At 37.2% G+C, this 15,119-nt stretch overlaps 1 protein-coding gene across 2 annotated transcripts in view; it reads right to left on the bottom strand.

Annotated features, from left to right (window-relative positions):
- LOC149797912 (polyubiquitin-C-like) overlaps positions 1-14,446 on the bottom strand; it is a 31,707-nt gene extending 17,261 nt beyond the window's left edge. Inside the window, exons 1-2 of one of the 2 annotated variants that reach the window (XM_089960495.1) lie at positions 13,925-14,446; positions 13,327-13,471 (exon numbers count right to left, since the gene is read on the bottom strand). In XM_089960495.1, coding sequence (XP_089816621.1) covers positions 13,327-13,471; positions 13,925-14,446 — 667 coding nt within the window. The remainder of the gene's footprint in view (positions 1-13,326; positions 13,472-13,924) is intronic. The other variant, XM_089960496.1, reaches the window with a different exon arrangement.
- Positions 14,447-15,119: the final 673 nt, after the last annotated feature.

Below are 15,119 nucleotides of genomic sequence, written 5' to 3'. Positions count from 1 at the left end.
ACGGTACATAGACATTTAAATCGACATTGATGCCAGTGAGCTTTTTACTGTTGATACAAATTTATCAAAATAAACAGATAATAATTAGAAATGTTTTCTTTGTCTATGTGTTCATTGTTCTTTACTTTAATTATATATAGTGAACCAATGGAATTTTCTAGTCCTTATTTGTAAATTATTTTAACTCAATGAAAACTGATGCAGAAAGTTCATCGTGAGTATAAATTTTATATGTACATATCGAAAGTACTGGGAAGAGAGAAGTGTGGAAAGAGACATTATACGTACAATGCTAGAAAATATTTTACTTGTGATATAACATGTATATAAAGAAACATATAAGAACTCGACATGTTTTCTTGTCCCTGTGTTGATCATTCTTTTTTTTTAAATAGTTAAATATTTTACACATGGAATCTACTTCTTTCACTTTCTCCAACCGACCGTGAAATGTCCTTTTGTAACGTTCTAAAATATTTAATTACCATAAGTGTTGCGAGAAAGAATATAAGACATGCAACTACGTGCATAAACAGTACAGAAATGTTATATGATAACAAAACAGGAAAATGTTTACCGTGAATACAAAATGTTTATAAATATGTATTTAATATTTCAGAATAAATATTTGTTTTGTCTGTTATATATATATATATATATATATATATATATATATATATATATATATATATATATATATATATATATATATATATATATACATACATATACATATACATACATATACATATACATATATATATATATATATATATATATATATATATATATATATATATATATATATATATGTGTATGTATGTATGTATGTATATGTGTGTGTGTGTGTGTGTGTAATTAAATATTTTTACTGATGGAAGTTAAATTGTCTACAACTTTAATTGTTACTTCTACGATTTCTCTTTCTTATGAAAATGTCCTCGTGTAAATTTCTGAAAATATTTAATTACAGTAAATGTAGGAAAAAGAAATAGACGGGGCAACGCAGCAAATACATGGCAAATACTTGAACTGCTGAAAACTAATTACTGTTGTTACAAAATTAAATGAATAAATAGGTAAATATTGAAAATTGTTTGATTGTCTATGGGTTGATCATTTTTCTGATGTCTCTTTGTCACAGCGGACAGAGACGTTTTTAAACTAACAGTACTGGAATCATAAACAAGATGGCCGCTATCGCTTAGCCGGCTTGAAGCAGCTGTTCCGTATTTTAGTGCCGTTTTCATGATATTTGTGCTTGTTGCCTGTTTTCATCTTCGTTTTTGTGTTCATTATGTATTGGCTGTTAAATTCGTATGTGTATCCTCATCTCCTTGTTGTAGAAATGAGAACTATTAGACTTTTCTCAGCTGTCTTGCTCCACTGTTTTTGAACAAACCGCCATCACGTGATACTCGCCATTCAACCCGTTTATGCTACAATGGACCCTCATTAATTGCTATAAATGATCACTCCTTGGCTCTCCACACTACATTGTGCTCTAGACTAAACGTACTGGGACTACATTCATCATTACCTAAATGTAAACAGAAGCGAAAAAAGAAACGTTGTTTCAAAGCTGGCCGGCGTAGAACAGAAAGAATAATTCCAGTTATCTCCTTTATTTCGGCTCAACAATTTTAAAAAAATTCGACCGTTAATTTAGATAACATAATTCAAATCCCTATTAATTCGTCAATCTTCGTGTCAACTATCCAAGAAACACCTCAGCGCATTGCATTATTCAATGCCCAGTCAGTAGGACCACCAGAAAAGCGCAACATAAATAGTTTATTTTATCAACGACCAGAATATTGACGTATTTTTCCTGACAGAAACATGGCTAAAAGCATCAGGCGATGAGCCCAAGTGTGCGGATCTAACACCCACTGGTTACTCCATCAAGTCGTTCCCCGTAATTATCGCGGAGGTGGAATTGCTGTAATCACAAAGAACTCCATGATAAAACGTCTTAACCACACCACAATATTCAATTTCGACCACACACTCACAGTGGAGCAAAGGTCAGTCCATTTTTTCTGCCTATACCGCCCTCGTCCTAGTAGAAAAAACAAGCTGGCTGACTCTCTCTTTTTGGAGCAGTTTCCGAATCTCGTGGACTATGGAAATTCGATAGGTGGCAACCTGATTATTCTTGGAGATTTCAACTTTCATTTTGACTGTCCCGGAAACTCAAATACGTCAAAACTCATAGATTCCGTTAATGTTTTCAACCTCAAACAGTCAGTTAACCAACCCACCCATAAACATGGTCACATTTTAGACTGGGTTCTTCATAGACCTGATGATAACATTCTACGGTCCTCCCTGGTATCCCATAACCTTGCATCAGATCACCTCTGCATTATATGCCATCTTGACGTATCAGTCCCTAAACCTCCACCTTTATCTGCTACTAAGAGAAACCTCCGTATGATAAATAGTACCAAACTAATGCACGACATCGAAGCTAACCTAACAACTTGCTTACCTCCTACCGCAGAACAACTCGATTACTGCCTGCGTTCATTGCTTGACATACATGCCCCAGCTACCAAGTGCAGAGTATCAATTCAAAGGTGTTCTCCACGGTATAGCAGTGTTAGGGACCAGTTTCGCACTGCTAAAAGAGACCGCCGTAAAGCTGAGAGGATTTGGCTTTCCACCAAACTCACTATTCATAAGCAAATCTATGAAGCCGCTAAGAAGAATGTCACAAATATAGTCCATGCAGCGAAATCAGCCCACTATGCTACTAAGATCATGGAAAGTTCCAGCTGCAAAGAGCTCTTCGAGATTACTAACAAGCTAATGTCAAGGAATAAATCTACACCACTTCCAACTACCTTCTCTCCAGTCGACCAACCGGACATCTTTGCAAATTTCTTCCGTGACAAAGTACAAACCATTAGAGATAAGCTTGACACCACAATTTCAATTGACTCGTCGTCACCATACAGTTGGGATACAGAATTTGAGTGGCAACCATTAGCAGCATTTGAACATGTTTCTATGGATTTCGTACGTACAATCCTGATGAAGAGTGCACCAAAGTCATGTGAACTTGATCCAATTCCAACATCACTAATGCTTGAGTGCTTAGATCCAGTATTGCCTTCACTAACTGATGTTCTTAATACCTCTCTCTCTCTCTCTCATCTGGGAAATTCCCATCATTTTTCAAAACTGCCATTGTAAAGCCTCTGCTGAAGAAACCAACACTAGACCATAACGATTTAAAGAACTACCGCCCAGTTTCTAATCCCCCATTCATATAAAAAGTCTTAGAAAATGTTGTTCTATCCCAGCTTGTATCTCATCTAAATTCGAACAGTCTTTTTAGCAATGTGCAATCTGCATATCGCCCTTGCCACAGTACTGAAACTACTCTTCTAAAAGTAGTTAATGAGATTCTCCCTGCGTTGGATAGCGGAAAGAGTACAGTCCTCACCCTCCTTGATTTGTCTGCAGCATTTGACACAATAGACCATGATATATTACTTCAGCATGTATTTGGCATTCATGATACAGCCTTACTGTGGTTCAAGTCCTACTTGATCAACAGGACACAAATTGTATCTGCAAATGGAATACACTCCAGCCCGGTTGATCTATGTTGTGGTGTTTCACAGGGGTCTGTTCTTGGACCTGTTCTCTTCATTTTGTACACTCAGTCGCTCTCAATTGTCATCCAGTGTCTCACCAATTGTACGCTGATGACACCCAAATATACAAATATAGCCACCCAACTGAAGTTGATGCTACCATCCAAGGTGTAGATAGGTGCATTTCTAATGTGAAATCATGGATGACATGTAACAAGCTACAGATGAATGATGATAAAACTGAGGCCATTCTGATCACAACACAAAGACTTTCTCATTCACATCCTTTATCTCATACAATAAATATCAGCAACACCAACATTAAATTCACACAATCAGTACGAAACCTAGGTGTTACTCTGAACAGTACTCTCACATTGCACCAAACAATAAAATGTCAGCAACACCAACATTAAATTCACACAATCAGTACGAAACCTAGGTGTTACTCTGGACAGTATTCTCACATTGCACCAACATGTCATGAACATATGAAACGCGGCATATCTTGAGCTGAGACGCATCAGCTCAATTCGCAAATATATTTTAGTTGATGTCACTAAAACACTTGTGTGTTCATTAGTACTTTCAAAACTGGACTATTGTAACGCAGTTCTGTCTGGTTCATCTCAATATCTGCTCCAGAAACTTCAAAAAGTTCAAAACACAGCTGCTTGGATCATACTTAGAGTACCACGATCAGAGCACACCTCCCCGCTGCTTTGTACCCTACAATGGCTATCCATTTGATCCAGAATCAAACACAAAATTTGTTCTCTGTGCTACGTTTCACTGTCGGACTCTAGTCCAACATACCTATCCGACCTCACCCATGTGTACACACCAGCAAGATACTTACGCTCCTCTTCTGACAATCGTATACTCATTATTCCAAGTATAAAAACAAAGTCATATGGACAGCGTTCTTTTGCATACCAGGGCTCAGCAACGTGGAATGAATTGCCCACTGATCTTAGACACAAAGACACAGTGATCACATTCAAGAGGGCTCTCAAAACTCACTTATTTCGACTGCAAGAACAAACTTAAAGACCTAATAATGTTTCCAACTTAAATATTTTCAGCATGTTTTTTAAAATATGTTTTCTAATTTCATGGTGTTTGTTTTTGTAATCATATCATTATATGTTTTTTTTTTATCTTATAGGTGTTGTCTAATGTTGTAAAGCGCTTAGAGCTTCTAAAGATTAGGCGCTATACAAAGTCCTCATTATTATTATTATTATTGTTATTATTATTATTATTATTATTGCTATTATTATTATTATTATTATTATTATTATTATTATTTACTGTTGATATAAAATTTCCAGTATATTCTAAGGAAGAACTAACGTAATCACAAGTAACGGAATGGATACACGCTACTATTAGTTCAATTAGCATAGCAATTAACATAAGAACAGTTTGTAAATGTTGATCATGCGATATATAAGCTTATTAATCTGCGTTTAGGTCTTTTTCTATTGCATTTGCACTTGTATTTTTATAAAATCAAGTCAAATTTACAGCGTAATAGAGCAGAACATACCTTTTTCAAAATGCATTGTTATATTTAAGGACTATTGATGCGTATAAATTAATATTTAGACAAATATGGTTATACACACGAAATCTTCATTTGAAGTAGTGATTACATTTTGGTTATGCTGGGATCAATATTCTAGGTTATACTGGCTTAACACGAAGAATCGTATTGTCGGCTGCCGAAAACTATTTTGACCACCTGAAGGTCATAGCAAAAGGAGAAGAAAAGAAAAACACTCTTGCCAGATTAAAGTGAAAGTATGAACGTAACATCTTTCAACAGATGAAGCGTATGCATTGGCTTCCTCTCACACGTACTTGGAATGTTCTGATGCTAACTTGTTCTCACGTGAATTATGAGACAAACCAACCTGAATATAAAACGCCTTTCGTGACTTATTTAAGTCATTCTAATAGATCTCTTCTTGGAAATAATTTTAAACTAAACACCAAAAAAAATGTTTATATGTTTTTGTGTAAAACGCAAATTTGCTTATGCTTATTGCAGCCATGTGTTAATCCTTCCCATGATGCTTCGCACACAAGGGTACCGGGCTAATGCTTACTGGGGTACTTCCATGTCAAATCTTCATTTTCGGAGCTTATGCACGTTGAAAACCTCTTCAAATTCGGAAGTAAATGTTGCTTGTAGCGTCAATGGAGAGTTTTATGCACAAATTTAAAGTTGCGTACACCTGCCTAACATAAACATTCATAACAAAATATAAAAAACACTAGTGAGGTCAAAAACGACCATAGTTTAATAAAGCAAAATATAAGACTATTATTCTCTTGACCTGACAAGTCGGTGGAAATTCGTACTATAAAATGTTGATACACAACACCCAGTAATTTATATATGCATTTTTCATGTCCGAGGTGTATTTTTGAGAAAACACGATGCTAACAATGCAAACACAATCTCTTTTCCTGGGTGATAGGTTTTAAAAGCATTGTGTATTTAAAAGCTTGATGCAATTCAAAATAGTTGTCATCCAGGCAGATTTTGAGATATTCTACGTGCTTTGAACCAACACGTCTACTGATATAAGTGGCTAGCTGCTTCCTAGCCGACTACTGATATTTCAATGGCAACATACTGTGCAATGACTAAATGAGGTGTACATAACGCATATCAATTTCAGGAACAACACAAGGCGGAAGACAAAATTCTCAAATATCTCCGTATCTTTAATTATTACACAACAATAGATCAAAAAGTCACAACACAACCTTAAGATAAGAAATCTCAGGGGTCAATCTACGAAACTATCTCCTGAAACCTGTAGTTCGTAATCTCATAATAATCGGTCAGGCAAAAAAAAGTCCCCAAACCCAAAAAGAAACAACTTCTAAGTTTGAAAGTACGTCCTCATTCGGCGAAGATTACTAGTTTGGTTCTCTGCTTTGTATGCTTCCTGCGTTGCACTCCGCTAATTCAGCTTCCATACTAAACTATGTAAACGCAGTCATATTAAACGTCAATAACTTTAAATGATGGAGTGTTTATGATCAATCCTATATTTTTCAGTATAGATTCATCATAGATGACAGCTTCTCAATAGAGAAAAGAATGTAACGCGTGGCATTTTCGGGACCTACATGTGTTTGTAAAATGTGCTTTTCAATTCCGCACCAAAGACTCAGGGTGCTAATTTCAGTAATGAGTGTTCCAAATTCAAGACTGTTAAAGGAATGAAATTTCATTAACTAAACAATGTCTTCAATTTTCACTTACAACTAGGATAACTCTCAAAAGGTTCTTTTTACAATAATCTATTTTCCATTATCAACTAATCCTGTCCAGCCAAAACAACATTTAATCTAGTTTACCCAATTCCAGACTGGTTCCCGTTTTTCCATGACATTAGTACTGTGTCTCCTATGCATAGGTGAACGGCAACGCCATATTTTCACGTGATCAAAATAAATGGCCTCGTCTGGATCTGGTCACCATTAATTTTACTTTATATTCTAACCATAATGTTCCTCAGTGCGAAATTTCCATTGTGACCAAATGATAATAAATCATACCTTATTCAAAAGTACCGTCGAAGATGAACTCACGATGAATTTATTTTTAGTGGTTACCCATCATTGTTTTGAGATGCTGCAATATAAACAATTGGGTCACAGACTACAATGACCGATCATCAACATTGCCTCATTAAACAATGTGCAGTGTCGCCAAAATACAAACAGCGTCGCGTAATACCTACTTAAGACAACAATGCTCTCCTCGGCTGGTTGTGGTTCGAGAGATTCAAAATATACCCGACCTTTTACGTCTTTTTTACTGCAGTACTTATGATTTTTGTTCATAGAATTAACCAAGTGTCCATTTGTAACTACTATTATTGACCTAACCGTGTTCCCTTTTGCAGTATCCCTTATTCCAATCCTCGAGTTATGCACTAACAGAAAACAATTATACTTTTTACCAGGTGGCACACGAATGTGTACGTGTTCTTTTTAAATAATCAGTTTGTATGCTTCATGACCAGACTGCCTCTGATTTCATATTAATTGTATCCCATTCATAGAAGCAAGAAATTGACTGTTTTTGCACCATTTTCAACGTTCTCATCAGTGGAGTCACAATTCATTTCAGCTGACATGTCAGAGGAATCATCAGTGATTGATCGCTCTGTAGTATGCATTGATCAGTGGCAACAGTTTGGGGATTAACACTCTATTCTTTGTCCGTGTCGAAACTGTTTATTGACTCTGATAATGTCCTTGATAATGCTGAATTTTCGGCTCTGGTAATTTTCAGTTCCTTTTCCATGTTGTCAGTTATTACGAAATAAAATTTTCGTTTATTGCCTACAACAGGGTGCACTCATTTTGGGAGGTTACAGTTGCTCCTTGTTTGTATGATCATCACTCTTCTTTAGAACCAGGCAAAATGATTAGCAGTCCTAATGGTAACACGCAATGGATCCATTCTGCTCCATGCTATGGTAAACTGTGCGTTGTTTTGGATTTCTTCTGCACAAAACAATTTAGTCAACACTTCATGAGTGTTGTGTAACCGACTATTTATTCTAGTCCGAATTGTTAAACGTACTACAGCAGTCGTGGCCGTTATAGTCCATATTGATGAACACTCACCATCTGTGAAGCATGATTCCTCATAGGAGGGAGAGTAGGCCATTAACTCGTCTAAGTCAGATCGTCACTTGTAAGTTTCAGATATGCGCAACCTCAATCCGGACGCCAAATTTTCACTTCCTGTTAGCTCAATTGAAACAGAATTGAAAAGGCCGTTGCCATCGCCAATAGACAGTCAAGGTACACCGAACGAAGACAGACCGCATTTCTTTATAATTTCTTGTGATTTTCGACTTATTTCCACAATATCGGACGGAATGACCTGTTTTGCATGAAACTGAAAGTATACGGAACACACACACACACACACACACACACACACACAACTCTCTCTCTCTCTCTCTCTCTCTTGTTGCTGCGAGGCAGAGACTGTTTACACCGTAAAGGAACGCCTGTACTAAGCGGAATAATCCTTGAGTACAGTTGTTAGATGAAGTTCCCACCTCTAACGTGAAGTAGCTGTTGCATACACAGTGGCGTCGCTAGGGGGGTGCGGACCGCACCGGGTGACACCATCTCAGAGGGGTGAAAAATTGCACATTTTACAGAGCACACACTGCTCGGTCTAGTCGGATTTCATAAGCGGATAACCGATCATAGTTAAATACATGACTAGCAGGCACAGCAGTGGCGTCGCTAGGGGGATGCGGGGGGTGCGGACTGCACCGGGTGACACCATCAGAGGGGGTGACACCAAAATGACATTACTAAGGATTCTGTATAGTCTGTTACGGAAGGAGAACCATGGGGTGACACCATGAGCTACCGCACTGGGTGACACCATCCCGAGTGACGCCACTGTGCATACATATGGAACTTTATTATGTTGATAAAATATATTCATTTGTTCTGCATATAACTGATCACACTTGGAATGATTCCACTGTTTGCAAGAGTGGCAAGGTATGTAGTCAAATGTACAGTTTAAACGACACGAACCGCAGGGCCAAAATGCTGCTCTTTTTGTTGCGGATTGTGCACTTTTTCAGTGGTTTCTAAATATAGACTGAACTGATATAGATCATAGAACATGACCGACTAGTAGATATGAACTGCAATAAAAATCACGTAATAAACACAAGCATCAGTTAAAGACTTGTTTATAATGTACCAGCCAATAATATGTACATTACCGAGCAAGCAATATTTTATATGCTAATTAATTAATTTTGCGGCTCATTAATCAACATGATTATAGTGATGTCTAGCACTTGCGCATCATGACACAGACATGTAGCATGATGTCCCACCCAGTCACATTATCCTGACACCAGGCCGACCAGTCCTAACACTAACCTCTTAACGGTGAGCGCCAAGCATGGCATCTTTTAGTACCATTTTTGTAAGTCTTTGTATCCGAGGAGGTCGCTCTAATCACTAGGCCACTGGAGCGGTGCCGTCCATTTTGTTTATCGACAGCATCCTTTTTAGTTTCCGTTAATGCATTAATTGGATTAAACTCCCGTGCGTGAGGAGAAGAAACAACTCATACTTTTGATACTGATTAATGTTGTCAAAGATGGGGCAATTTTCGGTTGTCTGTTCTTGGTTAATTGGATAACATTACAAAATGGACGATAATGAAATTTAAACTCATAGTGTGTTTTTTTTCTGTCAGAAGTAAAGCTCATCATCTGTATTTGTCTATTTATCTTACTAGTCTTTGTTATTGCAGGCTCTAGAAGGTTTTTGTAAATACAATAAAGAATATAAATATAACGCCCTAGCCGCTATATTCAGCGTATCGCTATTTAGAATTCTTTTTCTCAGTTATCAATATAGTGATATGATTCCGATTTTTATTACGTATGCGGCTCTTTGTCAGACAAACGTGGTTTATTTAAAAGTATCTACCATCACAGAGAGAGAGAGAGAGAGAGAGAGAGAATTGTACACATGTGTTACCGACAAGGTAAAACCTCTACTGAAGTTACTGTTAAATATAGTTCAGAATTATACATATCATTGTCTTTTCTTTTTTTAATTTATTTATTTGTATACATGTATTCTGGGTAGGTGAGAGTGTTTTGTGGTGTTTCCGGGCAGTCTTGGGCGATTAAAAACCTCTATTGATGCTACTTAATAATTATACATTGCAAAATTTGATGACCACTGTCTTCTTTTGGTTTGTTTCATTTTATTTAATTGTATCCGGGGTAAGTGAAAGTGTTAGAGACAGACTTTAAGTGTTTTGGGGTAGTCTTCTGATAGCCTTGGGGTCTTTTCTTTGGCGATTGAGATCTATTATCCTGACCACGGTCTTTTTTGCTTAGCTTTTATTTATATATATACTGGACAGGTAATAATATTTCTGGGACAATATGTTGATGTTTTGTGGTAATCTTGATAAGTCTTGGGGTTCGTTTCGGACAATCTTGGGGGTTTCGTAAGGAAATTTTTGGTAGTCGTGGAGTGTCTTGTGGTGTTTAGTCGCTCCCTAGTGGGAAGTGTCAGAGGAAACTCGGATTATATTGTCATGGTCTTGGCATGCGTCCAGTTACCATATTCCAAGCGAATCCTGAAACCGAACTGTCGTTTAACAGCATCATATTCCTTTCGAATAGTTCCTTTCCTTGGTTTTAATATTATTGTTTAATTAATTAATTAGTTACATAATTAATTAATTTAAAATAAGTATACATACAATAATATAACAAGTCTCCTTTATAAAAGTGGATATTTAATTTACTTAACTTTAATACCATAAAGATTCGCTCACTAATTGTGGCCTGTACATGTAGTTTTATTTAATCATTAATAATTTACACAGACAACACACTCCGTGCCCCTTTCCCCAAGCACCTGCCTTCATCGAAGTGATAGTAATTTGGCCTTCAATCAATTCTGATGTAAATGGTATCAATGAATTGATTGCAAATGGAATCTTTAACAAATTACACGATGCAGTCAAAATGTACAATATTGGACCAAATATCGTCACATTCACCCCCTCGTGGAATAGGGTTGCTCTTCCACATGCACCCCCTCGTGGAATAGATTTGCTCTTCCAAGCTTAATATTTTCCAAGTCTGAGGCGTCACGTAAAATGAGATATCAATTTCAATGTAAAATTGATCAAAGAATTTATTGCAAAATAGAATATTTTAGATGACGCGGTGTCAAGTGTGCAAGTGTTCAATACTTGCAAAACAATCGTTACCCTCACTCCCTCGTAACAGAAGTGGGATATTTTTGTCTTAATCTTTGGCTATATTTAGGCAATCGTACATCACCTCAGATTAATTTCGATGTAATATTTATCAAAGAATCGATTGGAGACTGGATTCTTGAGATGACGCTGCGTACAATGTGCAATATTAGCGAAATATCGTTGTGTGTATTGGACCAAGTATCGTCACATTCACCTCCTCCTGGAAGAGGGTTGCTATTTCGATCCTAATATTTGGCAAGGTCTGGGGTGTTATGTACAAAGAGATGTCAGCAAAATTGATCAAGGAACTTATTTCAACGAGAATATTTTAGACGACATGGTTTGAAGTGTGCAATATTTGTAAAACAATCGTTACCTTCACCCCCTGGTAACAGAGTGGACTTCATATCAATTTCGATGTAATATATCTCAAGGAATCAACTGGAGAAGGGATTTTGTAGATGACGCTGTGTACAATGTGTAAGAAAATATCGTTGTGTACCCTTTTTCTTTATTTTCGCCTACTGGACAAATATTTGTACAAGTAAGTATAATGACCGAGTTGGTGGTTAAGCTTGAACAGAAAATAACGACTGCTATAGTTCAAATGGAAAGTGTTAGTAAAATTCACATTGTGTCACTAACAAACAGAATATTAAAGGAATAAATGTGCCTCAGTTAGATTATATAGAGCGCTCCATATGAGGCCATTTGTTTTTATCACGTGACAATATGGCATCAGCGTTCACCTGCCGTCGTATAGCGGAGTGGAACGCAGGGAGCATACAAAGTAAGGAACCAGACTCCTCCGCATGATGACGTTGGGAATTGGAAGTAGCATGTGTCATCTATAACGCATAAACTCAGACGAGTAACAATTAATGTAGCAAAAGCAGATTAAACGCGAGCAATCGTCTAAAATTACACAAACTCACAAGTGGTCATAATAAATAAAATTCACCCAGGTTTTGACATGTCTTTTGATAAAATAAGAAATATAAAATTTGTAGATTCAATTTATTCGATATGCCTAAAAAATTCAACTGGCCAGAAGGACTGGCTACTCACATTTTGCACCATTCGGTCATGAAATTGGTTGGCGTCGGACCGGTACAATTTCGCACGCTGATTTCAGATCTCCACTGTAGACAGAAATGTCGATTACCATAGGACTTCTACACATGATGCAAGACCCTGATTAAAGACAAGTATTTTATTCGTCAACAATGTAGAGTTTTTCCACAACACACGCTAAGATGTACGGTAAAATCATGGACCCATTTGGTCCATGGGCGCCGGCTAATAGGGGCAAGGTGGATACTTGCAGCCAAAATGTCAACTCTAAATATGTTTTGGCTTACATTCACAAAACTTAATAGCTGAGAACTATGTTTGACCCCCCTTCCGAAAAAATCCGCTGTGCGCACTTGATTTACTCTTGTTATCGTGATTGGTTAAATCGTGTATTGGGTGAACAAACTAAAGTGCAACATTTATTTTTAACCCTTTAATGTTTTCAGACTATTCAGCATTAACTCAGTTACCACATCCCAGTTAGATTTATATAAATTCATCAATTTGAAAACATCATCGCATCTAATAACTAACTGTTGTTAATAGTCTCAGCGAAAAGAACCAAATTAATGGTTTTATTTGGCAACATGTTCTCATCAAACCTAAATCTGTGCAATTTTTTTCAATGCTTTTGTCTCGTTGTTTTAAAATTCTTCCATAACATATAACGTTTCCAGTTTTTCCAGAGATAGATTCACAACTTTTAACACTGTCAAGTTTTTTCTTCTTTTTCTTTAAAAGAATCTTATTTAAACAAAGAATGTTCTATAATATCCACGAAGTCAACAACTGGACTGTGATTACTTAGGGTAAAGATCCTTCAATTTTCACCTGTCAGCACCAGAAAAAGGATCGATTTTTCCTCTATTTTACAATCAGACATGGTTTTGCCATCTTCCAGTTGCTTGCCAGCAAAGATCAGACGCTGCTGGTCAGGTGGAATGCCTTCTTTGTCATGGATCTTGATCTTCAGATTCTCAATGGTGTCATCTGGCCGCACTTCCATGGTGATGGTGTTCCTTGTCCAAATATTAACAAAGATGTGAATAAAACCTCCTTGGCGGAGTATCAGATGGAGAGTGTAGTCTGTCTGGATGTTGTATTCGCCGAGGGTTTTATCATCTTGGAGCAGCTTGCCAGCGAAAATTAGACGTTGATGCTCACGTGGGAAGCCTTTCTTGTCCTCGATCTTGGCTTTTACACTAATGATAGTATCAGATGGCTCAACTTGTAGGGTGACAGTCTTCCCTGTCTGTGTTTTCACAAGGATGTGCATAGCACATCTCTGACAGACCACCATCTGGATGGTAGACTGTTTTGGAATGTTATAGTCTAGAAGTGTTCTGCCATCATGCAGCAGATTGCCAGCAAAGATCAGACGCTGCTTGTAAGGTAGGATGCCTACCCTGTCATGGATCCTGGACTTTACATACTCAATGGTATCAGATGGCTCTACTTGTAAGGTGACAGTCTTCCCTGTGTCAGTTTTCACAACCATCTGCATAGGACATCTCAAACGGAGCATCACATTGATGGTGGACTGTTTTGAAATGTTATAGTCAGAAAGGGTTTTGCGATCATTCAGCAGCTTGTCAGCAAATATCAGACGCTGCTTGTAAGGTAGAATGCCTTCCTTGTCATGGATCATTGTCTTTACATTCTCAATGGTGTCAGATGGATCCACTTCCAGGGTTATCGTCTTCCCTGTCGGAGTCTTCACAAAGAGCTGCATACCACATATTTCCAGATCGAGAGTGGATTGTTTCTGTATCTTGTAATCAGCAAGTGTTCTGCCATCCTCCAGCTCCTTTCCAGCAAAGATCAGACGCTGCTGGTCAGGTGGGATGTCTTCCTTATCCTGGATCTTGGCCTTCACGTTCTTAATAGTATCAGATGGCAAAACTTGCAGGGTGATCGTCTTCCCTATCCGAGTCTTCACAAAGATCTGCATGATGACTCTGCAAGATAAAAAATGTTTAACAGGTTACATGTACTGTATCAAACAAATTATAAGATAGTTTGGTAAAGTAAAATATTACTTCAACCCTTTCTTGTACGTTTGCATGACTACGACAATAAAATTTTTGTTACATTTTTGTCAGTTTTTTAAACTATGTAAGTTCTCTTAATCCATCTAGCCAAGAATAAAAGTCCCTCAAAGGGAATGACACTCTACTGTCTGTAAAGAATTTTCAGGAATTTAAGACAAGACCATTTCTTCTTTATAAATGCAGGGTGTCTAAACCATCCCAGATATTCTTAAGCAACAAGATTGTCAAATTAGGAACTGTGGGCAGCCACACTGGTTTTAAGATCAGATCATCACCTTTTTATATTAACTAGGTACTTGTTTGTACTATTTTGGTGGAAAAACAAAAGCCAATATGACCATCCATTCAGGAAAATTCGCGACAGCCATACTGGATGTATGTGGGGCTCATTTTTATATAGGAAAGCTCTGTCAATGACTTATGACAATCATGCATATATAGGTATCATGTTCATTCAGGATTAACTAGATGTCTTGTGATGCTAAGCCCTTGCTCATATGGCTTCCTTTTAGACGTATCAATAACGAGACTCAATACAGCTCTAACCAGAGTTTACGGACATTTCATACCCCA

This window comes from Sinohyriopsis cumingii, chromosome 6, assembly GCF_028554795.1.
Source record: "Sinohyriopsis cumingii isolate HCF-2022 chromosome 6, ASM2855479v2, whole genome shotgun sequence".
Taxonomy (NCBI): domain Eukaryota; kingdom Metazoa; phylum Mollusca; class Bivalvia; order Unionida; family Unionidae; genus Sinohyriopsis; species Sinohyriopsis cumingii.
This window is presented reverse-complemented; position numbering and strand designations above follow the sequence as displayed.